Below are 22,198 nucleotides of genomic sequence, written 5' to 3'. Positions count from 1 at the left end.
ATCTCTCTCGTTTGCTTTGCACACCGAAGTGATTGTTCCCGACTCTTGTCCGAAACCTCGCTTCCACTAACTTCGCTTCTTTTGCCCTTCCAACTGAAGACATTCACATCCTTGAGCCTTTGGCCCTTGACTTTTCTTGGGTCTTAAGTATCTCCTTTTTCACACTCTTCCGACTCGCCGTGGCACTCAAGGCGATCGAAACAGGCCACAGAAGCAACGAGCTAAGTCAGCGAGGCACAGATCCGGAGCTGGAACGGCTTCGATCTTCCATCGCCGCCATTTGCCCGCGAGAGCTTGTCATATCTTACGCCGAGGCTGCAGGCAAAAGCCGCAGGTCGAACCCGCGAAAAGGCGGAGCTTGTTGTTCGCAGCAGCTGCTCCGATCAAGATGCTCATACAACAACAGGCACTCGTCACGGCAATCAGTGTCGACGATGCACTAGCAGACTTGAGAGCGCTCAAGAGCCAGTCAACATCCTCATCGTCGGCGAAAGTGACCAAGAATCCAGACGCGACAGATGATGGCCACAGCACAGAGGGCTTATTGGCTCTCGGACGGAAGCTGCTGGCATCCAACTCCAGCTCCATTGCAGGCCCAAGTGCTGGTGCGTTGACCATCACAGATTTGGCATCCTTCGATGCAGCGCTCGATACGCTCTTCCCAGCGCCTAGCCGCCGTTCTCAAGGCGAGCGAGAGGAAGTAACGGCGCCGGCAACGATGGCAAAAGCAAACACAGCTGCAGTCGAAGCGGCCAGGTACTATATTCAGATCTGCAGCGACTGTCTGCGCTTCGACGGGTCTACTCTTCTGCCCGGCTCTAGCCGTAGCCAGAAGGTCTCAGACACTGCCTTTTCGCGGCCAGACATTGATCCGAGAGAGCCTTCGCACATTGATCGGATGTACAAGCAAGTAGCGGAGATGCAGAGCCGCACGGACGAAGCGGTTGCACAGCTTAAGACGGCTATTGAGAGATTGGAGGCGCTGAGCAAGCGGTAGCATAGAGCCCCCATGCCGCGCTTGTCTGAACAAATACCGGCAACACGGTAGCAGATCGAATGACGCTAAGGACGAGGCTGGCTGTTCGTCGCTCAGCAGAACGAGGACAGGCCGCTGCAGCGGTCTTTCCATGACGCGTTGAGGACAATTGAATACCTGGACTCGGCGACAGGGCATCACACAACATACACTAGAGCTCAGTCTGGACCGCTTCTGCAGCGACAGTTTAGCCACTACATTCACGGTGGGCCTTGCAAATGATTACCAGTAAGAATGCAGTGTTCAGCAATTGGAACCGTGAGTATTCTGTATCCTATCCTTCGCATTGAAAGTTCCCCGAGTGTCTTCAAGTCTTGCCGATCATCTCAACCTCCAAGGCGTCAATGCTCATGCCGGACCATTCGCGGCGTCACTGCGCTCGGACGAGGTCTGTTATTGTTCCAATCGTTGCCCTGGACCCTGGGCAAACATGACATTTCATTTCAAACGGATCCGGCCCTTGACGGGATCACCTAGTGCCGGCGGCGAGCAAGCTTCATGCGCCATTTCCAGCACAGCGTGTATTGAGTTCGCTGCCAGGTTCTCAAGGCTCCTCGATCAACAAACTGAACATCTGCGGGCCTGATTGTCATGGTAAGCTTAAAGCTCGTGTGTGAGGAGTGTAAGTGACACGAAGCATGGCGACTCGCAACAGACGTACAAGGGCTTATCCCACGACTACCTAATAACAAGCTATGTTGCTCTTTGTGTCGATATGGGGGGGGTCATGCCTACTCGAGGATTTAGTGGCAACTGGGGTGGGTTTAAGTTTTCAACAAAAGGTCCCATTTGTTTTCGGGTTAGTTTTCGTGTTTGACCTGTAAAAAAACCAAGGAACTATCACCGCAGTGCCGTGTTCTACCCAGTCTCTGGCCTGCAGGGGCGCGTCGAGGGGCCGCAGGGGTTCCGGTGCGTGAACACATTCAGCACGCTGACTGCGTGAGGTCCACATTCGATTCGGATTCGATTTGGTGTTCTAGTTTCCTGCGCTTGGCTTCATCTCCATCTTCATCACCTACCCGTGCAAGTAGTCCCCAAGCCCTCCTGTTCTGTTCAGGAAACGGACGTCGGCACCTTGCCAGATACGAGCCAAATCTTTGAACCTGAGTGCAAAGTCTCGCATCATCCTGAGCCACCTCTTCGCGGCTTCGCCACAACAAAGACAGTTCACATATTCACACGCTTTTGAGCAACTCCTCCGGCGCGGACCATTCTTAGCGTTCAGCCATGCGCTTCGAAACCACATTTGTGGCCGGTGTGGCAGCGCTGGCCGCAGCCACTCTCGCCTTCCCGGGTGACCTTTTATCCAGCGGGTGCCGGCATGACAGCGTGCACATGGCCAAACGCCAACTGAACTCGAGCCCTGGCGAGGGTCAGATTACTGGACCCAGTGGTGGTGCTTCCGCTGCCAACTACAAGTGCGATCCTAACACTTGCAAACTCCCCAACTGCAACTGTGCTTCCACCAGACCGCCTGGCGGCCTTAATCCTTCGTGCGTGTTAGCTCTTGGGCTGTGAATCTCATCCTGCTGATGATCTTGCCGATGGTTGCTTTTGCTTCTGGCATACAGGGAAGTACCGCAGTTTATCACCTTCACTGCAGATGATGCCGTGCAATCGTACACGATCTCTGCACTGCAGCAATTCCTTGCTCAGCGCAAGAACCCGAACGGCTGTCCGGCGACAATGACATACTTTGTCTCGCTCAACTACACCAACTACTCGATGGTCACCGACTGGTATGTTGCTGGCAACGAAATTGCGGACCATACTATCTACCACCCGGCGCAACCTGGTGCAGATGAGGTGAGAGACTGCGTTGGCATGCTTCGTTGAGAGACGCCATCACGCGGTTGACACTGCCCCACTCCTTGGCAGATTCGTGGAAACCTCATTGCGCTGAATGCGTTGTCCGGTATCCCATTCAAGGAGATCATCGGGTTCCGTGCGCCGTACCTCAACTACACCAGGGAGACGCTCGAGACACTTGCGCAGTACAAGTTTACGTACGACTCTTCTTCCTCGTCTGCTGTTCCTGTAACGGATCCAAACACGGATGCATTCTGGCCGTACACTCTCGACAGTGAGTTATTCTGCGCCACTGCGTGCGGCGAGAGGCACGTTGGCTAAAAAAAATCGCATCATTGCAGATGGAATGGCGAATGACTGCACTGCGGTAGCAAACATTTGCAATGGCGAACCAAAATTACCGGGCTTCTGGGAGGTGAGTTGTGCAACCGGCCGCAGTTTACTCACCGTCGCTGACCACAACGACCCCTTGCTTGTGCGCAGATCCCCATGTACGGCATCTTTGACCAGCGCGGCGCGGCTGGCGCCCACTTGATGGACCCATGGCTCGACACGACGAATGCAGATGACCTGCTTAGCTGGCTGCAGAACACATTCCTGGCGCACTACAATGGCAACCGACAGCCTTTCGGTCTGTACTCGCATCCGATCCATCTAGCGACGAATTACCCTGGCCTCTCTTCGCCAACTGCCATGATCAACGCTGTCAACAGGTTCCTTGACTGGGCTACGACGAACAGCTCGATGCAGAATGTGTGGATCATCAACAATAGACAGCTCATTTCTTGGATGAAGAATCCTGTTCCTGCCTCGCAGCTCAATACTCTTGACGAGTTCAAGTGTCAGACACCTGTGGTCAACGCGAAGATCTGCAACGGCATGATGCCGAATGAGGCCGGTCTCTTGCAGCACTGCATCAGCGACACACCCGGTGACGCTCTCAATAACTCGTGAGTCGCCCTTCTCCAAGTCGCTACTACCATCCCGAATACTGTGTATGCACGTACTGATCTCCCTGCCCCTCAGTCCATTCTACACCTGCTATGGTTGCCCGGTCACTACGCCTTCCCCACAGCAGCCGAACCCGCCGCAGAAGAACGCAGATGGCAGCAACCGAACGCGCATTGGTTCTAATTGCGACACTCCCTGGTGGGACCCGATCGCTGGCAAATGCCTGTGCAGTGACAGCAGCTGCGCTTTCACCGACGGTACGCGCCCGATTGGACCCAACGGCGCGAACCTGACCAGCTCTGCGACGACCAACAGCGATGGCAGCGACAGCAACGGCGCGCCCGTTGATCCGTACAAGAGCTTCAATGCCGCTGTTGGCGGATTCCTGCGCAGCCCCGAGGCAATGGTGTGCGCCGCGCTCGCTGCTATTACCGGTGGCGCTGTGGCTTTGCTCTGAGAGCATCGCTCCTCGGGAGCCGTCCGAACATAGCGCATAGGGAGGCGATGGGCGTTAAAAGCTGAGGAGTCGAGCACGCTTTCTTGAAGCACTCCTCTCAGATGAGGCTCCCCTCCTACTGTTGGGCACCCCTTCCATCGTACCGTTTGTGGCGGCCAGTAGCCTGGGAACTGCATCCATAGCTTAAGAGCCCCTTACGCTTCAGCCCCCTTTTGTATTGCACTATCGGCTTCTTGCGACTTCGCATGGCATGGACTTTTCACTTTCCACCCGCAAGACACCCCTCGAGCGCAGAGGAGTGCGTCAATAATGCGATGTACATATGCTACAGAGAAGCAAGATTGACAGGGTTGCTCTACGTAGACTACTAGCTGGGATTTGCTGATGGATAAAGCATCTATGGGAGCGCCTTCGAAAACGTAGTGATGTGCGTCTCGCGATCGGGAGTAGCCACCAGTGGTGCAAACTCCTTCCAGTATTTTTGAGCTGTTTGCGAGTCCACGTGTACCTGCCGCAGTGGGTGATGCGCTCGTAGAGGCTGTGGCATGAGGAATGGCAGGTGGTATTCGAGACCTGAAAAGTGGCGGCGGCGGCAGCGGATGGTATGCTGCAGAAATGAGTATAGCAGCCTTTCAGCCTCCAGCTCAGCGCTATCGCCATAACCACCAAGACTGCTTGTTTTGCCCGTGACCTAGCTCTTGTTCTTGTTTATCTGACCCCTCCTTGCGTCCATTTATGCGCTCTTGCATCTGGCCATGCTGCTGCTGTTTCGCAAGGAAACCGCTGGTAGGCTGGACCTTTTGGAATTCCTGCTCTCTCTCCTTGTTCAGCTGCAGGTCCAGTTCCCGTTGTCGCTTCTTCTCGGCCTGTCGTGCTTCGTCGCGTTCTACGCCCTTGTACATGACCTGAAAATAAGCAGAGAGATGTTGAAGGAAAAGGTGAATGGGGTTCGTTCAGTGCCTGTGAAACAACAAAGGTCAAAAAATGAATCGCTTGGAAGCCGCACCGCTCTCTCTGCATCTTGCATGTAATGCACGCCCCATACTGTGAGACCGGACAGAACCGCTGAGGCTGCGAGTGTTACCTTGGCTGCCCGCGACATTTGTGCGTCGATCTGCTTGCAACTGCAAGGCCGCCGAGATTCAGATCAGTGTCGGGCCGCCCTCGGGGCCTGCCGTTGATGCTGGCTCTAGCAGAGACGCACACCTTGATCCGATCTCGGAAGGACCTGGTCGTGGAGAGGTATCGATCAGCGCCTGTTGTGTGCACAAGGGCTGATAATTGAGATGATCGATGAGAGCCAAGAAATGGAAGATGTGCTGCTTCCATACATCTTTCAGGCACCACATGTGCACCAGCTGACTAGATCGTTGATTCAAGTGCAATGGAAACAAGGCCAGACCAACGCGCTGTAGTCATGTAACCCTATTCACAATCCGGTGCTAGGTCGTCCGCTCGTCGGATGTGATGAAGATGCTCCGTTGTTCACGTGAAGCTCACGTCTGTTTCAGATGGTCGAGATCCAGAGGTAGCGCGGCCACCATGCCTTTGGAGAGACATGTACAGAGCTGCGTGCACCCGCATTGCACGGAGACGAGTAAGGGAGGTTCGCCATGTATCGGTGCCCACCTGTCGCAAGAAGGTCAAAATGTCGTGGGAACCACATCGAAGCTCGATCATTGTTGGCACGGCGTCGTAGGGAATAAGGAGCAAGCAGCAATCTAGGCGTGGCTTGCAAGGGCCCAGGGTCCACACTGGACTGACTTGAAGAGCGACTTGGCCACTTAGGCCGTCATGGCACACAAGCAAGGGATCTCTCCCGCCGTGGACCGCTCCTCGTCCTCCGCGTCCGCATCCTCTGTTGCTTCGGATGCCTTTCAGCTAGCCAAGCAAGCATTACGCGACAATCCCTTCGAAGGCGAGCCATTCACACAAGCCTTTTCACCAGCCTTGCCATCCCACTCTCCTCTGCACCCTTTTTCGCAATCACAATCGCATCACACTCATCAACATGCACAGCAGCAATACTTTCCTTCTGGTTTATCGCCATTCCAACAGGCAGGCTACGCTCACGCTCCTCCGCACCCCAGCCATGGAGGTTATCAATTTGGAAATCATGCGCGTGGAATGCCCACGTCACTTTCTGCTTCCGGTGCAAATCAATCCTCTGGGCCATCTGATGGCGGCTTCCAAGGACCTTTGACACACTCGTCCTATATTCCAACCGAGCTTCCTACAGCCGCCTATCGCTTACAAGCTCCAGGAGCACATTCGCTGTCTTCTGCGCAACCGCAGCAGGGGAACGAAGGGAACTTGCCGAGCACTTCGCCGGGTCACGCTCCTGCTGCTGGGCCACAACCGAGTATCTATCTTGTTGGTTCAACATCGGCTGTTGCTACGGCTGCAGCGCAGCATTCGCTCCCTGCTACAGCAGACTGGCCGACGAAATCTGTTAGCTACAGTACCATTTCTACAGGGGTCACTGCCGTAAGGTCCAAGTCAGACACTATGAGCAGGGAGACGATCGCTGCACCGGGAAGTGCGGCCAGTGGTCCGACTGATACAGGCGCGGACGCTGGTTCCAGCACAGGTGCAGGCGGTGCAGTTGTGGAGACAACCGCTCAGAAGCGCAAGCGAGCGCGTCAGTTCAAGTACCTCACGGATTCCCCGGCTTCAGGCGGCGCACACGACGGCAATGGCGCTGGTGGCAAGAGCGCCGATGGCGCCGATGGCGAGGATGGAGAGACGCCGACAAGCCGCAAGAAGGTGAAGAGGGCGTGTGTCTTTTGCCAACGAAGTCATATGCCGTGCGAAGTGGCGAGACCATGTGCACGCTGGTGAGCAATATTTTCTCTCGATGCATTCTTGGAGATCATCGCCTTCCTCGTGTGATTGCTTGAGCGCTGACATACATGCGAAATTATTTGTGTTTATTTATGAAAGCACAAAGCGCGGCATAGCGCACATGTGCAAAGACAAGCCGACGATGGAATCGCCAGGTACAAGCAAAGTGCAGCAGCGGTCAAAACCAAAGCCATGTGGGCACGGAGCCCAAAGCGATATCGAATGCTCAGTAGGCAGAGCACGGCCCCCCGGACGCGCAGGAGGAGGAGCTCATCCTTCATCAGACCCTGACGAGCAAAATATATCGTCTTCTAACTCACGAAACGAGCGTAGCTCTTCCTCCACGTCCCAAGCACGTGGAACCCATGGCAGAAGTCCAGATATGAGACGATCGGGACCCTCCACCAGAACGAACGAGGAGGTGGAGATGCTGGAAAATCTCGAGCAGGAGGACTATCGGCTCAAGCTACCCATATCGCTGTTGCTTTCCAAAGATCATTCCATACCGACCAGCACGAGGCGTGGGACGCCTGCTGGATCGCAAGAGAGGCAGCGGCAACTGCAGGGCAAACAACCTATCGCAAATAAGGATGGAGATGCTGCTGTTGATGGCGATGATGTAGACGTCAACGGCGGTGCGCATGGGGAGCCCGACTCAGAATCAAGGGGAAAAGGTGCAGGAGCATCTCGACTTTTGGACGAACTTATGGATGACAGAGATAAAGAGGAGCTGGAGCGGTTGTTGGAAGGTGGAAACAAGGTCTTCGATCTCAAGTGAGTGCATTCACGCTTAGCCCCACCATTCGTCTTCGCCGGCTGACATTCGCCGCTGCTGCTTTTCTGTGGGGCTTCGTCTGGTGCTGTAGGGATACATTCGCAGACAAGCCGACTGGCTTGCTGTCTGCTTCACTCGGCGTGTCTGAAGAGAACACTCTGGCGACGATGATACCCTGGAGGCACACGCCTGCGCAACAGAGCAACGCGGCGGCGACAGTAATAACCAGACGAGATGCGCAGAATGAAAGCTTAGTGACGAGCCGACCCTCGTCGGAGAATGGCTCTGACAGCCCGGAGCGAGGCACAGGCAACATCTTCCTCCGCGAGGAAGAGCTCACGGCCGCCGCTCTGCGCGGCATCCCGTCGTACAACTATACCTGGGGCTACGCCAAGCTTGCACACTGGATGAACACGCGGTTCTCGCGCGAGTCTTGCGCCAACATTGACCGGGCGCTCGGCATGGTGCGTCTCAAGTTCCTGCAGATCTCGCGACAGCTCTCGCAAAAGCAGCTGCTCGACATTGAGGAAGAGATCTACAGCTCGATTGAGCACTACAAAACGCACGTCTTCGAGCAAGTTCCGTTCGCCATGCTCCTTCTACGCCGGACAGGGGAGATTTACGGGGCAAATAGCAAAGCGAGCACGTGGCTGCAGTTACCCAAGAGCCTGTTTAGCAATGGACAGCTGTTCCACTTTCAATTGGTCAAGGAGCAAGACATAGTGACTGTCACAGATGTGAGTCTTTGCATCCAAGCTTGGTTGCACGCCTGAAGGCGAGTAATGTGAAGTATCCCCTGCTGACAATTTTGAACTCTTCCTCCATCGCAGAAATATGCCGAGGAGTGCCTCAAGCTGTTCCGGGAAGACCGCGAGGAGCCCGAGTGGGGCCCCAGCCTAACGCACACCATGGAAATCGACCGATCGCTATTGCTCCACGACAAACCAGCGCTCGACCCGCGCAGCGGCAAGCTGCTGGAAGGGGCATCAGAGACGCTCCAAGATGGATCGCCATCCGTCTTGCGACTGCGAGCGCAGCTGACGCTACAGGCGCGGATCAGCCAGCACGGGCTTCCGCTGGTCATCTGCCTGTATCTATGCCCTGCTTCATAAGCTTCATACTTTGGATCCTTGAGCACCATTCGGCGTGCCATGGGAGCTGCAAAAGCACCAAGCGGGGCCATGCAATGCGACTGAGTGCAATGAATGTGTAACGTCAAGATGTCATAGTGTCATATGCGTACAACAGCCACCCAAACATGGGTAACTGTGGAGTAGGGGGAGCGCGCGCCTGGTCAAGAATGAGCATTCTACGCGTCCGTTGAGACGACAACAGGCTTCTTGCCGCCCCGGACCGTCCTGGCGCGAGGCTGCTTGCGGCTACCAGGTCGTTGCGAGCGAAGGATGGCGGAAGCGCGAGCGACAGTGTCTAAAAGTAACAAGCCCGAGTGATCAGCCTCTCCTCGTACGATTCTCTGCGCTTGCGAACACGCATCATACTACTGGACTCACCCTTGACAAGGTCGGACCTGTAGCCGCGCTTGCCGACAACGTTAGAGACCTTGCCGGCGGCACGGCGCGAGCCACCGACGATGATGTTAACGTTGCGGGTACCCTTGACAGCGTTCGAGGCAATCTTGCTCTTCTTGGTAGTGAGAACGATGCCGCGGCCGGAAGGGGCAGCCTCGACGCCGACAGCCTGTTGTGGCAGAAGCAGAAGAAAAAGCAGACAAGGGATATTTCTCAGTTGGCGATCCTATTCCTTCCCCTGAAGGCGTATCCGAAGTGCATGAAAGCGTATGCTTTGCCCACTATGCTTTGCCCACTTCAATCCTGTCTATCCTCTAATACGCTACCCTCTCTCCCCTTTCTATTTCCCTTCAACGGGAATAGACATGATCCCACTTCCTGCCAACCCGTCTGTTGGCTGAAGAATCAAGGAGGCCGCCTCCTTTGTCGCTTATCGCCTATATGCCTCTCCTTGAAACTTCGTTCTTTCCATCATTCGATCCTTGCCTCAGCGATAGCGCATCACGAATGGCCTAGCTCCGCCCTGGCCAGGGCGCCAAAACGGACGAGGGGAACGCACCTTGTCGTTGATCAGACCCGAGTACTTGTACGAGTGAATCGCAGCAATGTTACCAGGCTCGCGCGAGAATACGCGGGGCAGGCCGTGCTGCTTGACGAGGAAGGAGTTCTGCTGCCTGAGCAGGAGCCACTGGAGGTCTTGGGTCGACATGATGGCCGGTAGGAATGGGATTGATACGAGCTTCGGTCGGATAGCTGTTGATGGTGAACATGTATGGCCTTTACTAGCGCGAACGACCTTCCTTGCTTTTCATCAGAGATGATAGATGCTGAGAGGATTCTTCCAAGCGAAGGTTGTTGCTGCGGCAAGTGGGAGGGCGGAACGCTCTTGTGGCACAACCCAACACCATGTAATCTCTTTCCTGTGGTGGGATGCGAGTGTGTTTTTGTCGGCCGACATCTTTTACGTCCAGGCGACAGCACATCTGTAGGCTGAGCAAGCAAGCTTCGCCGTTTCCTCTGCTATATAACCCTCTCAGCAAAAGCTCATCGGAGAGAGGGCAGTCAGCCACAAGCATATCGGCTTGAGTGAAGTCTCTAGAGTATGTCCCAGGCGGGAGGGATAGAGGAACTGGCCGCGAAGGCTTAATAGCGGACCTTTAATTAAGGGTACAGGAGATGCGCTGCATACGGAAGCCTTAGCAGCACCTGAGCTGTGAGCAGCAAGTGTTTACAGCATATTTATTGATCGTCGTTACAAAAGGGTGTGTCCAGGCTACATCCAGAATTCTTGACTCGTGTGACGCGTGTTGCGGACCCGAAAGCCGCATCGAGAGCGGTGCAAATGACCACATGGGGACAGGGAAGATCACATCGTGTCGAGCGCCTCGTTCGCAAGCCACTTTTCGAACATGTCCGCCGCCGCCTCTGGCTGGTCGTACGGCACCATGTGGCCGGCCTTGGCGACCTTGAGGAAGGCGAGGTTGCCGAATGTCTTGCTACTGGAGGAAGAGCCAGTGGCGGTGCGCACGAAGCCAGCGTTCTTACCGTTGACGAGCCACTCGGCCTCGGGTGCGGCGGCGAACTCGGAAGCGTAAGACGTGTCGAGCGCCTGGACCCACTGGTAGTTGCCAATCCAGTTGCACATCCTATATGCATGACGAGCGCAAAGAAGTGTCAGTGCACGCGCACCCTTCGGATCACGGACATGCGTTCACTACGCACGCGTCGGTCTCTCCAGCGTAGATAAGCACACGGATGTCATCCTCGATGAGGGGGATGAGCAGGCTCGCCGCGTCATGCATTGAGTCGCCGTGAAGGAGGAATGCTTGGTTGACCTGCATGTTGCAGCTCTGGAAGTCGACCTTGCTGGGCACGCCCAGCTGCTTCTTGATCTCGGGCTTGTTCATCAGCGTCTGGATGTACTCCATCTGCTTGTAGCATAGCGGCCCGTCCTTGGACGGGTCGCGGTCGCACGAGCGGCGCACGTCGTACAGGTTCAGCCCAGACTGCTGCATCGGGCTGTACATGCCACTCCAGCAGTACAGTGCGGCTGGGGTGCACGTGAACGAGTTGTTGTATTTGTAGCAGCTCTCGATCAGGCTGCGGCACGTTTTGGCCTTGCTCGTCATCGCGACGCATTGGCTGCTCTCCGGGTCGAACATACGGTACTCGTTGTCCTTGCCGCACGCAAAGTCCACCACCGACGGGAACTGGATCGCCGGCGCGGAGAGGCCGTTGCCGATCAGGACCGAGGTGAGGTTGATGTGCTGCGGCGCGACGGCGTGCTTGGTAGCCTTGTGCGCGGACGCCGATGCCGCGACGGAACGCAGCGCCTGGTTCTGCTTCCAGATATAGTTGCTGAAGTTAGGCAGGTACATGCCTCCGTACGACTCGGCAGCCATGTGGAACGGCAGTGAGGCGTACTTGGGGAACTTTTGCATGAACAGCTGCAGGAACGCGTAGATGTCCACCGCCGCCGCTGGCGTGTTGTTGATCGTGCCCTCCTCCGAGTAGCTGTAGCCGACGCCGGAGGCCTGAGAGAATGCATCGATTGTCAGCAGTGGGCATAAACCGGCTTCACTCGTGCGCGCACGCATGAGCTCACGGGCTGGTCAAGGAAGATCATGTTTGCCTTGTTGGTCCAGCTGTGCGGGTTGTTCTTGGTCGAGCGCTCATCGGCTATTGAACAGGGGCCAAGCTCGAAGAGCAGACCGGTACTGTGGAGAGACAGAATGAGGGCCCACATGTCAGTACAGAGCCTTGGACGGAATTCTGAGCGTGGCAACTCACGAGGACGAGCAGCCGGGTCCGCCGTTGAGCCAGAGGACGAGAGGGTCCTTCTTTGGGTTGTTGCGCGACTCGAAGAAGATGAACCACAGGTGCTTGGTCTCGGAGATGTCGAGGTACCCGGAGACCGAGTAGACATCTGGGTCGCAGAAGGAAGCCTTGGAGGCGATGGACTCGCGCATATGCGAGGGGACGCCACGGAGGCCCGGCTGGGAGGTGATACGCAGGGCGTAGTCGGGGAAGAAGGGGTGGACGAGCTTGTCGTACTCGATGCCGTCGACGAGCACCTTACCTCTGTGGAGGAAGCTGTTGGCCTTGTCCTCGAGGAGCTTGAACCCATCGCTGAGCAGGTCATGCATCGATTCGAGCATGCCGGCGGCGTCCTCCTCGACCTCGGCGAGCTTGGTGATGAAGGCATGCTCCATCTCCTTGACCCTCAGCCCGGAAAAGTCGGGGCGACCGAGCGACGGCAACTCGTCCATGGCCTGCTGAAGTCCGTCGCTGGTGGCGTCCCAAACCATGTTACCGAGCGCATTGTAGCGGATCTCCTCGGCGGGGACGGCAGGGGAGGCGATGATGACAGACTGGAGGGCAGCGGCGCAGATGAGCGTGGCGGAGACGGTGGAGAGGTAGGAGGAGCGCATCGTGGCGAGATGTCTAGCGGGCTAATTGCCGCCTCGTTTGGAGATATATATTTATGTGTGTGAGAGAGAGAGGAGGGTAGGAGGATTGAAGGCACGCTTCCATGTGTAAGAAGGTGTACCGCAGATAACGTTGCTGTACCGACCCTTTATGTGTGCTGGCTGGCGGAGCTAGGCACTCCATACGGTGGTTGCCCGCAAGCAGTCAGTCAGTGTGGGTTAGGGCGGGGTACGCATCGCATCTCATCGTTTGACGGACATCAGGAGTGACGCACCCTGTGGCCTCTGGCGCCCGCACCCAAACAGGGGGAGTCAGGCGGAATGCCAATCCTCCCTTGCTCCCCTTTCTTGTCATCGGCCCTCTCGGCGCCGAGTTATCCCTTCCCACCGCGTCCCGGGGCCCCACCCCATGCAACCAATGCCATCCATTGCATGCCCTGAGCCGCATGCACGCGTTCCGTCCATCTATACGCCACTCACATCAGCTCACATCTACATATGCGTACCTCGGGCGAACCTCTTGTCGGGCGCCTGCAATTGGCATCGACTCCTTCCTTGAAGCACCTCCCTGACTTACAACAGCTTTGTCACGCAGCTCGCAACACCACCAAAAATGCACGGCGCAAACCGCGCGTTGCACCTCGCTGTGGCCTGCCGTACTTCGAGCGGTATCCACCTGACCCTCGCCAAGGCGTATCTCTCGCACGGTATGCACGTCGTCATGGGAGAGAACGACGAGGTGCGCCTGTCTGCCGCGCTGCTCACCGTCCTGCACGCCAATACTAGGGTAGGCCGGTCGACGAGCACTGGCGCCCGGGAGCACATCCTCAACATCAACGTCCCGGGCGTCGTCAACGTGTGGCACGGCCGTCGTGCCTGAGAGGGAGCTCCGGCCCCAGCAGCTCGCCGTTGCGCGCGCGCTCGTACTGAGCGACCCGCAGCAAGCAGGGCATCATCACAACCTCTGGATCAGGGACGGCATAGAAACGTCTCCAAAGCGCCCGGCAAGGTGTACACGGAGAACCTCGCGCACGAGCTGCGCCCAGAACAAGGACGGCATGGTCGACACCAAGCTGCTCGTACCATGGTGAGTCTTCACTGCATGTGCGCCGAGTCAGATGCCAGGAGAAACACAAATCTTCCCGTTTTGCACGGAATCACGCCTGCAAATGAGGATCTACTCGACTTGCAGAGTTGGAGCAGAGAGCGGCAAGCCCAAGCCCGACGGCGCATTGACGCCCAAGCAGACGGTCGAATGCTTGCTCAAGAAGGCGTCATAGAGCTCCTTTTACGTCATTTATTTGGCCAACGAGACGACCGAGCGGCACGATATGAGGGATCGTGCAACCCATCGCAAGGCCCGGCCGACAATCCTCATCCCTCCATTCGTCCTGGCCCATTTACTCTTCCTTTTTGAGTGGGACATGCACAGCTGGCACGAATGGAGCGGTCCATGACGGACCTGTTACAAGTCCGGCCGCTTTCGCGCTGGCAACTAGACTTTACGCACCAAGTACGGTGAGTTCCAGGTATGATTGCACGATCTTCTTTCTGCGCCGACGCCGCGGGAATAACACTGGCGCCGTTCCCCGCTGAACCCCGCGGTATTTGATGGATGAATTACGGCTTCGAATTGGCTTCTCCAGATCAAACTGGAGCTGCACTTCGGTGTAGGCATGGGGAACTCGAAGCTAACCAACATGAGAAATGTCTTTTCGCAAGGCGGCGGCGACTCTGGGGAGCAGGATCGACTGTCCTGAGCAAAGACATGGGTACACTTGCGGTGTCTTTATTCTTGACATGGCCGAGGAGCTGTGGTTTCAGAGCGGATATAATCAAGATGAGCCATGATGGTCCGCCCTTGAGTCGAACGCAGTAACTAAATGAGGCACATAACCCTTTTTCAGCTCAAAGTTGCACCTGAATCCAAATGGAGACTCTGTGAAAGTTGATCAATGCAGCCTATAGGCCCCCGCCATGGCAGCAATGAGCGTCCACGTTCCAACGTAGTGGGAATGTCGGCAAGGCGGTGAAGCCAAAAATCAGGGTTGCTGTGGTGGGCACCGTGAGCAGGCGCCGAAAGTTGGAGCGGAACGGGGCCCAAGCCTTTTCCAAAGTACCGTCAAAGCCTCACCACGCAAAACCTATCCGGTGTGGCAGCCAACCGCGGAAGCTGATGTGTTAGTTGTACGTGACGTGACCTGTAAGCCCGACTCTTGAACGGGGCTTTGCAAGAACATGTACAACGTGGAATTCTTGGCAGGAGCTCTCATGCGAAGATGCACATGGAAGCATGAACGCATGATGCTCTGTGGACGGCGGTTCATCCATCCATTTGCGGAGAGTTGCGAACGCCTTGCGACAGGTTGCAGCAGGGGGCAACTCTGGACTTGCGCATATGATAATTACATACGCACAAAGCACCCTGATACAGATCATGCGCGAAGAGTCACTGTGTGCAAGCATATGTATAACCTCGGCATTCGGCGTTTGGGGGGGGTGGCCCGTGAGGCGGACACGGTGAGATACTAGAGAACCTATACACGTTTCTTTGATAGTACATGCATCAGCGCGGCCTACCGCGGCCCTATGGCACATGACTACTAAGTACACGACTTCATGTTTCATACCTCATGGGTTAAGCAAGTGGCGGCTGTATTGCGCCGACAACCAGCATTTAGCCCTCTCCATCCCAGGGCACTTTTGTCGCACAAGGCGAGGAGAGGATGGGAACTGGAGCCATGGTGAGAGAGTGATGAGATGATAGATAGATAAGGCCCTGAGACATGTCAGAGACACGAGCGAAGAATTTGAATGGGGGTGTTTGTGGCTGTGACTCGCTTCCACACTTTCTTTTTTATGACATATGTACATAGATACATACATGGTCAACACATTTTTGACTTTGGCCGCAACCGTATAGATAGATATGTGTGCGTACCACTTTGGACTTCGGTCTCTCCGTCCACAACTAACATTGCGAGGTTTTCTAACGCACAGGCGAAAGCCTGTCAGCCGGACAGGTGCCACGCATGGCAGGCGACACCGAACCTATGACAATGCACTTGGGAGAAGCGGCCGGCACGATGATGAGGTTGAAGGCATGCGTCCTGCTAGGTTGGAGCAGAAGATGCGCGCCAGATTCGTCGCCTTTTGACAACTTGATCCTGGCTTCTCTGTCTGTGGCCCAGCTCTTTGGCACCCTTTCCGTGCCGAACATGCTGCTGTGCTGTTAGTATTGTGCTGTCAAGTGTGCATGTTGTGTGTGCATCGCGACCTTTGCCATGTCAAGCCCTAGGAGCGGAACAAGAGAGAGCGCGCGCAATCTCAAGCCAAACATGTGCTTGAGTGACTGGGCGACTAGCGCAAAGAGAGTGGGGCCCTGGCGCATAGGAAGACTGGGCGGCGGCATCGCATCCATTTTTTTATTTTCTCACCAGCTGGCAGGGCAGGCCAGGACAAGGCAGGACAGTCGTGCAGTGCCAACACCACCAAGCAAGGCCCAACGGCCACTCTCCTCTCCTTCCAAGCCCACCCGCCCACTGGCACCAGGCGCAGACTGGCATATAGAGCCTGTGTGCACTATGTAGTGGGTTGCAGCAGACCCGTCACCGCCCCATCATGTATATTGTGCATCCATTACATACCTTGCTAGACCTCCGGGCAGCCCACGTACGCAGCACCCATCAACACCCTCCACCACCAAGTCCAAGTCCAACGGAAAGCTGCTCCGCACCCACCAGGCGCCGCGGTCGTTGGTGTAGGTTGGTTGGTTGAACAGCGTGCTGTTACAGGGAAAAGAGAGAAAGCGACACGCTCCCGCCGCCCTCAACCGCACAGGCTTACTCACGTGCGCTTTCCACCCATCCTCTGCGCCGCCCATTCTTGATCAGAGCCGCGCTCGCGCCGCAGCCTCTTCATCCCCTCGCGACCGGCTGCGCAACGTCATCAGCAGCACACCTACACGCATACACACACTGGACTCGACTGGCTGACGACAGAGGGCCGCGCGCGTACCGTCCCGAGGTCAGTCAGGCCCCTCTCTCCTGGCCTACGACTCCAACCGTCCCCTTGCAAGGAAAGCCCTTTCTTCCTCCTTTACCACCGACCCAAAAGAGTCACGCCTGCGGGCCTCGACGTTGCAAAAAGGAGCGAAAGGTCCTGCGTCCTGTGCGAAATCTGCGCTACAATTGCCCCCGCCGCCTGGTTGATCAGCATTGGTCTCATTGCGACAACGCGCGCGCGTGTGTGTGTGTGCTCTACGCTTTCCGTTGCCGATCACCACGCATACATACACTCGGTGCCGCAATCTGTCAGGCAGCACTCACGGTCCGTCGTCAGTGGCACAGACACGCTTCCATCCATTCCCCTTGTGTCGCAAGCACCTATAGGGGAGACATTCTCCTGGCCTTGCCGTGTCTTTCCACATTGGACTGACCCGCCCAGCTATTCATCCCCCATCTACATCGCTCGTCGTACAGTGTACGCATAGGCCAGCGGCAAGTAAGACAACCATGACAGGAGCAACGAGCGTCCTACCATCTCAGGCAGTGCCCAGCATTGGCGGCGCAGGCGCTGCCATCCAGGCATCCTCGTCGCAGTTCCACCCTTCATCCTCGTCCTCCACCGCCTCTCCCTCCACCGCCTCTCCCTCCACCGCCTCTCCCTCCACCGCTGCCATGTTCGACTTGCAGCAGCAGCAGCATCCCAAAGGTAAGGCAGCCGTCGGCGGGCAGTCACATGCGCACCGGCCCGTTTCGGCCATGCCCGCCCCGCGCACCGGCGGCCCGAGCCCGAGCCAGGGCCAGGGAGACAGCCCGCAGCCAGCAGCCAACCGCGCCATCCCCGCCGCCGCCGCCGCCGCGGGCGGCACAGCTGCCGCAGCTTTCGCCAACATTGTCAATAGCCAACCGTACACGGACCGCCGCAACTCGGCGCACCCGGTCCTTATTAACGCCCCCTCTTCGCGGCCGCCAGGTGCGGCTGCGGGCGCCGGCACCTCGACGGCCATCGCCGCCGCCGCCGCCTCGGGCGGGATCGACGCGCAGACGGCGCAGGCCATCCTCTCGCACGGCATCCCCATCACGTCGCCCGCGGCGATGCAGTACTTTGCCGCGCACCCGCGCCGGCAGCAGGTGCATTTTGGCAACTACCTCCTCCTCCAGACTCTCGGCGAAGGCGAGTTTGGGAAGGTTAAGCTCGGCGTGCACAAGGAGTGGGGCGAGGAGGTTGCCGTCAAACTCATCAAGCGGGACCGCGTCGCCAGCAGCGGCAGCCCGGAAGCCGGCGGCGGTGGCAAGGACCCCAGCAAGATGAGTAAGGTTGAGAGGGAGATCCAGGTGCTCAAGGTGCGCGTGCTTTGCCCCTTGGCTTATGGTTTAACGCCTGCTGCAGCTCTTTTCTGACCGCCTCCATTTTCCATCCCCGCTTCTTCTACCGCTGCAGGAGGTGAGGCACCCAAACATTGTCCGCCTGTATGAAGTCATCGAGTCAGACAGATACATCGGCATCGTGCTCGAATACGCCTCAGGTGAGCGCCGCCTTGCCTTGCTCGCGAAGGATTGGCGGGCTGCGACTGACCTACGAAATGGAATCGCTGCTCTTGACAGGTGGCGAGCTGTTCGACCATATCCTGGCCCACAAGTACCTACGCGAGAAGGATGCGTGCCGGCTGTTTGCGCAGCTGATCAGCGGCGTGCACTACCTACACCAAAAGCAGATCATCCACCGCGACCTCAAGCTGGAGAACCTGCTGCTAGACCGCAATCGCAACGTGATCATCACCGATTTTGGCTTTGCGAACAACTTTGGCGACAAGCGCAACGATCTCATGGCCACCAGCTGCGGCAGCCCCTGCTACGCCGCGCCGGAGCTTGTCGTGCAGGACGGCCTATACGCCGGCTCCGCCGTCGATGTGTGGTCATGCGGCGTGATCCTGTACGCGATGCTTGCCGGCTATCTCCCTTTCGACGATGATCCAGCTAACCCAGATGGAGACAACATCAACCTTCTGTACAAGTATATCATGGCCACGCCCCTCAGCTTCCCAGACTACATCACTGCCGAGCCGCGCAGCCTGCTCAGCAGGATGCTCGTCCCCGACCCACTCAAGCGCGCAGACCTGCAACAGGTCATGCGCCACAGCTGGCTCGCGGCGTACAGGGACTTGTTCACTTTCAGCGTTGACGACCTTGAGCGTGCCGCCATCGAACAACAGGCCAAGAAGCGCCAGGTGTACAGGCAGCAGATGATGCTCCAACACCAAATCCAGGAACAGCAGCAGCAACAGCGCGACGCCGCCAAACACGCCTTGCAGCGCGGCGACAGCGTGCGCGAGGTCTCCTCGTCTGATGCGACAGCGAGCCCGAGGGCGCAGCGTCACCAGAGCGCCATGCCCTCCACCATGGCACCACCCAGCACGACCATCGCGGTGCCTGGCGCCGCGGATGCAACGCCGACAACCCCGTGCATCTCCTCGGCTGGCGGCACCAGTCGCTCAGGCGCGCCACCTGAGGCAGCAGCAGCTGCCACGGCGGCTGCGCGCGGCGGCCGCGCGTACGATCCTGTCACTGCGCAAGGCGATGCGCGCGGCGAGCCGCGCTCGCGCATCAGCCTTGAGGGCGATCATGCCGCGCTCTCACCCTCGACCTCAGCCACGAGCGCAACTGCGACCGCGACATCGACATCGACCCCGCGCAAGTCCGCTGTCGCCTCTGCCCAGCGCGAGAGGGAGCCCCAGCAGCAGCGCAAGCCCGCGGCGCAGAAAACGCAGCGGCACACGATCCAGCTCGAGTATACCGGCGGAGACCAAGCGCAGCAGCAGAAGCGCAAGAAGGAGCATGCACAGCCTGCCCCACCCTCGCCTGCAGCCGATACAATCGCGAAAAAGATCGGCCAGTCACCGGCCACGACGGGCGCATCCCCTACCAAGTCTCTCTCGACGCCTTCTGCATCTGGTTTCGCGCCCATCCTGCCCGCTTCCGCTGCTGCGCATGTCGCCGCGTCCCCCGTTGCCGTGCCCGGTACCGAAAGCACTGCCGACTGGACCGTCGCAAGCACAGGACCCGTCAGCGTGCTCGGCGCAGATATCAACGTCCCATCGCCTATCCAGGAGCAGCAGTCATCGCCCCTCCCGCAGACTGCGACGTCGACGTCGACATCGGCGGCGGCGGTGACACCCAAGCCGACCGCTTCGGCAGAACAGCTCAGCCAGGCTAACACAACGCCCGCGCCGATTTCAGATGCGCTCGCCACGACCAGAGTACCATGCCTCGACGCCGCAGCCAACAGTAACAACAACAACAACAATGAGCGGCGCGGCAGTCGCATCGTGTCCGACAGCAATGCACGGCACGCTTCCAAAGTCTCACTCGCTTCGCGCACCAACATCGGCGCTGGTGGACCGCCGCACGCAGCTTCGACCGGCGCGGCGACAGATAGCAGCAGCGACAAGATCAGCGCGCGCCATCGCAAAGGCCTGTCGCGCGACAACTCGTTCTTCTCGCGCTTGCTCAGCGGCTCGCATGGGCAGAACGGACTCGCGGCGCCGCCCTCGTCGACGTCGATTTCGATAGAGCCGTCCGCCAGCGACGACGGGCGTGGTGGTGCTCGCGTCGTCTCGAACGCCAGCACGACCGGATCGGGCAAGTCCTCTTCGTCCTACGCTCGCAGGAAGGCGATGAGTCTCGTCGTCTCTAGGTTTGGCGACGCCAACAACTCGCCCGCGAACAAGGACCGGGAATTGGCCACCAATGGCACCATCGCTGACGATGCGAAGAGCGAGCGGCGTTTCACCGGAAGGCTGCGCGCCAAGGACACGAACTCTGACTCGCAGCGCGTGCCGCTCACACTCACCGTGTCGAACAGCGGAAGCGCATTCAGACAGAGCGTCATCCCTCGCCCGCGTCAACGTCAACCGCAGGTGCATCAAGACGAGGACCTCGACGAAGGCGCAACGACGATGGGCTCGACGAACGCTGCGAAGAAGGTGATGGATTGGTTCAGGAAAAAGTCGCTCGCCAAGGGCACGTTCGATGAACAGCCGCCGCTTGGCCCATTCGAGCGACTTGATCAGTCAGGCGGTGCGCCGCGTGTCGTCGTCACTGCATCCGGGCCATCAGTCAACGGGTCAGCAGCCGCAGCCGCGCCCGTGCCGACACCCGCCCGCTCAGCACAGAACGAATCGTCTGGTCCTTCCAGTCGCTCAACGTCCGGCACGCACAGCTACCTGAGCCACGACACACACACGACGGCAGACAGCCAGTCCACCGGTGTCACAAATGCGACGACTGTGACGAACGCCTCGACGACGCAGCCTCGAACCGCCAACAAGTCGGCGCTCCCGGCTGTCGAGGATTCGAACGATACACCGCGGGTATCGGCAACTGGCGTCGACGGTCTCGGGCTACCGCAGCAGCAGCTATCGTCAACCGTGCCATTCGACGACACCATCTTGCGGCAGCACGTCGGCGCGGTCGACCAGACCGCACTGACGTCCTTGCCGCCGCCGGATATTCTTGCGCGCGTGCGCGAGGCGTTGACCAGCATGGGCATTGACTTCCGTCTTGCCTCTGGCGAAGACTTCAAGCTGGAGTGCCTGCGTCAGAAGCGTACGGCCAAGGCTCTGCAGGGGATCGGGTCCAGCATCCGCACCTCTGTCTTCCCGCCTTCTCAGGCCGAGATCGAGCGCTCCAGCAAGCCGCCATCGTCGCCCATGTCACCGAGTATGTCGAGCGCCGGGAGCATTCGTAACTTCTTGCGGCGTGGCAGCAGCCAGCAGTCTGGCATCATGCAAACCCCATCTGTCGGTGCCGGGAGCGGCTTCATCAACGGCAACAGCAGTAATACCAATAGCTTGCCGACGCTGTACGGAGAGGCGAGCGTCGATGGTGGGCAAGAGGTGCGCTTCTCGGTTGAGATCACGAAGATCAAGAATCTGCCGGGTCTGTACAGCTTGGACATCCGACGCATGCGCGGTAATGTCTGGGCGTACAAGTTTTGCTACACGGCTCTCCTGCAGCGTTGCAACCTCAGCGGGCAAGGAATCGCTCTTTGAAAAGGCAGCAGGCCCTTGGTTCGTCCTCCTCTGAGTACCCAGCCATCTACCTGCTGTGGAGCTTTTCTCCATTTCACCACATTGTCCTCCCTTTAATCGGTTCCCTACTTCACAACACATACATAAACACGGCGCTCCGAATCCACCGCAGATCAAAAGGCATACAAGCACACCCACAAATCAAGAATCAAAGACGAAGATTATCGTAGTCGCTCCTCAGGCATCATTGATACCCTACCCGTTCAATGAACATCGATCGTCCGTTCCGCGTCCTATCAAGCCAGGACGTGCGCTCCATCTCTCGATCCTCCTTT

General features: G+C 57.8%; 9 protein-coding genes across 9 annotated transcripts; 5 read left to right on the top strand and 4 right to left on the bottom strand.

Moving 5' to 3' along the window:
- Positions 1-388: 388 nt before the first annotated feature.
- K437DRAFT_267738 (uncharacterized protein) lies at positions 389-997 on the top strand (the record flags this gene model as incomplete). Its single annotated transcript, XM_013388532.1, has 1 exon — positions 389-997. One exon carries the CDS (start codon positions 389-391, stop codon positions 995-997), a length of 609 nt encoding a protein of 202 aa, XP_013243986.1.
- A 1,060-nt stretch (positions 998-2,057) lies between these two features.
- K437DRAFT_255698 (left border a protein) lies at positions 2,058-4,624 on the top strand. The gene is made up of 6 exons (XM_013388531.1): positions 2,058-2,529; positions 2,608-2,842; positions 2,915-3,119; positions 3,187-3,260; positions 3,329-3,795; positions 3,872-4,624. Exons 1-6 carry the CDS (start codon positions 2,264-2,266, stop codon positions 4,251-4,253), a joined length of 1,629 nt encoding a protein of 542 aa, XP_013243985.1. The 5' UTR covers positions 2,058-2,263; the 3' UTR covers positions 4,254-4,624.
- K437DRAFT_255697 (uncharacterized protein) lies at positions 4,525-5,539 on the bottom strand. The gene is made up of 2 exons (XM_013388530.1): positions 5,260-5,539; positions 4,525-5,158 (listed from the first exon to the last, which is right to left on the bottom strand). Exons 1-2 carry the CDS (start codon positions 5,353-5,355, stop codon positions 4,904-4,906), a joined length of 351 nt encoding a protein of 116 aa, XP_013243984.1. The 5' UTR covers positions 5,356-5,539; the 3' UTR covers positions 4,525-4,903.
- Positions 5,540-5,779: 240 nt separating this feature from the next.
- K437DRAFT_293986 (uncharacterized protein) lies at positions 5,780-9,122 on the top strand. The gene is made up of 4 exons (XM_013388529.1): positions 5,780-7,090; positions 7,197-7,871; positions 7,964-8,609; positions 8,703-9,122. Exons 1-4 carry the CDS (start codon positions 6,048-6,050, stop codon positions 8,982-8,984), a joined length of 2,646 nt encoding a protein of 881 aa, XP_013243983.1. The 5' UTR covers positions 5,780-6,047; the 3' UTR covers positions 8,985-9,122.
- Positions 9,123-9,148: 26 nt separating this feature from the next.
- Positions 9,149-10,201, bottom strand: K437DRAFT_255695 (ribosomal protein L28). Its single transcript, XM_013388528.1, has 3 exons — positions 9,961-10,201; positions 9,384-9,570; positions 9,149-9,300 (listed from the first exon to the last, which is right to left on the bottom strand). Exons 1-3 carry the CDS (start codon positions 10,108-10,110, stop codon positions 9,182-9,184), a joined length of 456 nt encoding a protein of 151 aa, XP_013243982.1. The 5' UTR covers positions 10,111-10,201; the 3' UTR covers positions 9,149-9,181.
- A 421-nt stretch (positions 10,202-10,622) lies between these two features.
- Positions 10,623-12,976, bottom strand: K437DRAFT_255694 (uncharacterized protein). The gene is made up of 4 exons (XM_013388527.1): positions 12,192-12,976; positions 12,007-12,118; positions 11,124-11,935; positions 10,623-11,047 (listed from the first exon to the last, which is right to left on the bottom strand). Exons 1-4 carry the CDS (start codon positions 12,830-12,832, stop codon positions 10,768-10,770), a joined length of 1,845 nt encoding a protein of 614 aa, XP_013243981.1. The 5' UTR covers positions 12,833-12,976; the 3' UTR covers positions 10,623-10,767.
- A 466-nt stretch (positions 12,977-13,442) lies between these two features.
- K437DRAFT_262343 (uncharacterized protein) lies at positions 13,443-14,109 on the top strand (the record flags this gene model as incomplete). Its single annotated transcript, XM_013388526.1, has 3 exons — positions 13,443-13,685; positions 13,803-13,916; positions 13,948-14,109. The coding sequence occupies 3 exons, from the start codon at positions 13,443-13,445 to the stop codon at positions 14,107-14,109; spliced, it is 519 nt and encodes a 172-aa protein (XP_013243980.1).
- A 583-nt stretch (positions 14,110-14,692) lies between these two features.
- On the bottom strand, positions 14,693-15,538 carry K437DRAFT_90268 (uncharacterized protein). Its single transcript, XM_013388525.1, has one exon. The coding sequence runs from the start codon at positions 15,455-15,457 to the stop codon at positions 15,011-15,013; it is 447 nt and encodes a 148-aa protein (XP_013243979.1). The 5' UTR covers positions 15,458-15,538; the 3' UTR covers positions 14,693-15,010.
- Positions 15,539-16,980: 1,442 nt separating this feature from the next.
- Positions 16,981-22,193, top strand: K437DRAFT_90244 (Pkinase-domain-containing protein). Its single transcript, XM_013388524.1, has 3 exons — positions 16,981-18,177; positions 18,275-18,359; positions 18,439-22,193. The coding sequence occupies exons 1-3, from the start codon at positions 17,344-17,346 to the stop codon at positions 21,882-21,884; spliced, it is 4,365 nt and encodes a 1,454-aa protein (XP_013243978.1). The 5' UTR covers positions 16,981-17,343; the 3' UTR covers positions 21,885-22,193.
- The last annotated feature ends 5 nt before the right edge of the window (positions 22,194-22,198 follow it).

This window comes from Tilletiaria anomala (genome assembly GCF_000711695.1).
Source record: "Tilletiaria anomala UBC 951 chromosome Unknown K437scaffold_27, whole genome shotgun sequence".
Classification (NCBI taxonomy): Eukaryota; Fungi; Basidiomycota; class Exobasidiomycetes; order Georgefischeriales; family Tilletiariaceae; genus Tilletiaria; species Tilletiaria anomala.
Note: the sequence above shows the minus strand (reverse complement) of the source record. Positions and strands in the feature narration are given on the sequence as shown.

Coding starts and splice junctions, on each gene's coding strand:
- K437DRAFT_255698 (XM_013388531.1), top strand. CDS start 2,264: ATGCGCTTCGAAACCACATTTGTGGCCGGTGTGGCAGCGCTGGCCGCA. Junction 3,261..3,328: donor AATTACCGGGCTTCTGGGAG/GTGAGTTGTGCA, acceptor GCTTGTGCGCAG/ATCCCCATGTACGGCATCTT. Junction 3,796..3,871: donor GGTGACGCTCTCAATAACTC/GTGAGTCGCCCT, acceptor CCTGCCCCTCAG/TCCATTCTACACCTGCTATG.
- K437DRAFT_255697 (XM_013388530.1), bottom strand. CDS start 5,355: ATGTCGCGGGCAGCCAAGGTAACACTCGCAGCCTCAGCGGTTCTGTCC. Junction 5,159..5,259: donor TGCAAGATGCAGAGAGAGCG/GTGCGGCTTCCA, acceptor GCTTATTTTCAG/GTCATGTACAAGGGCGTAGA.
- K437DRAFT_293986 (XM_013388529.1), top strand. CDS start 6,048: ATGGCACACAAGCAAGGGATCTCTCCCGCCGTGGACCGCTCCTCGTCC. Junction 7,091..7,196: donor GCGAGACCATGTGCACGCTG/GTGAGCAATATT, acceptor TATTTATGAAAG/CACAAAGCGCGGCATAGCGC. Junction 8,610..8,702: donor ACATAGTGACTGTCACAGAT/GTGAGTCTTTGC, acceptor CCTCCATCGCAG/AAATATGCCGAGGAGTGCCT.
- K437DRAFT_255695 (XM_013388528.1), bottom strand. CDS start 10,110: ATGTCGACCCAAGACCTCCAGTGGCTCCTGCTCAGGCAGCAGAACTCC. Junction 9,571..9,960: donor CGGGTCTGATCAACGACAAG/GTGCGTTCCCCT, acceptor CTGCCACAACAG/GCTGTCGGCGTCGAGGCTGC. Junction 9,301..9,383: donor CAGGTCCGACCTTGTCAAGG/GTGAGTCCAGTA, acceptor TGTTACTTTTAG/ACACTGTCGCTCGCGCTTCC.
- K437DRAFT_255694 (XM_013388527.1), bottom strand. CDS start 12,832: ATGCGCTCCTCCTACCTCTCCACCGTCTCCGCCACGCTCATCTGCGCC. Junction 12,119..12,191: donor GGACCCGGCTGCTCGTCCTC/GTGAGTTGCCAC, acceptor GTCTCTCCACAG/TACCGGTCTGCTCTTCGAGC. Junction 11,936..12,006: donor TGATCTTCCTTGACCAGCCC/GTGAGCTCATGC, acceptor GCATTCTCTCAG/GCCTCCGGCGTCGGCTACAG.
- K437DRAFT_90268 (XM_013388525.1), bottom strand. CDS start 15,457: ATGAAACATGAAGTCGTGTACTTAGTAGTCATGTGCCATAGGGCCGCG.
- K437DRAFT_90244 (XM_013388524.1), top strand. CDS start 17,344: ATGACAGGAGCAACGAGCGTCCTACCATCTCAGGCAGTGCCCAGCATT. Junction 18,178..18,274: donor GGGAGATCCAGGTGCTCAAG/GTGCGCGTGCTT, acceptor CTACCGCTGCAG/GAGGTGAGGCACCCAAACAT. Junction 18,360..18,438: donor CGTGCTCGAATACGCCTCAG/GTGAGCGCCGCC, acceptor TGCTCTTGACAG/GTGGCGAGCTGTTCGACCAT.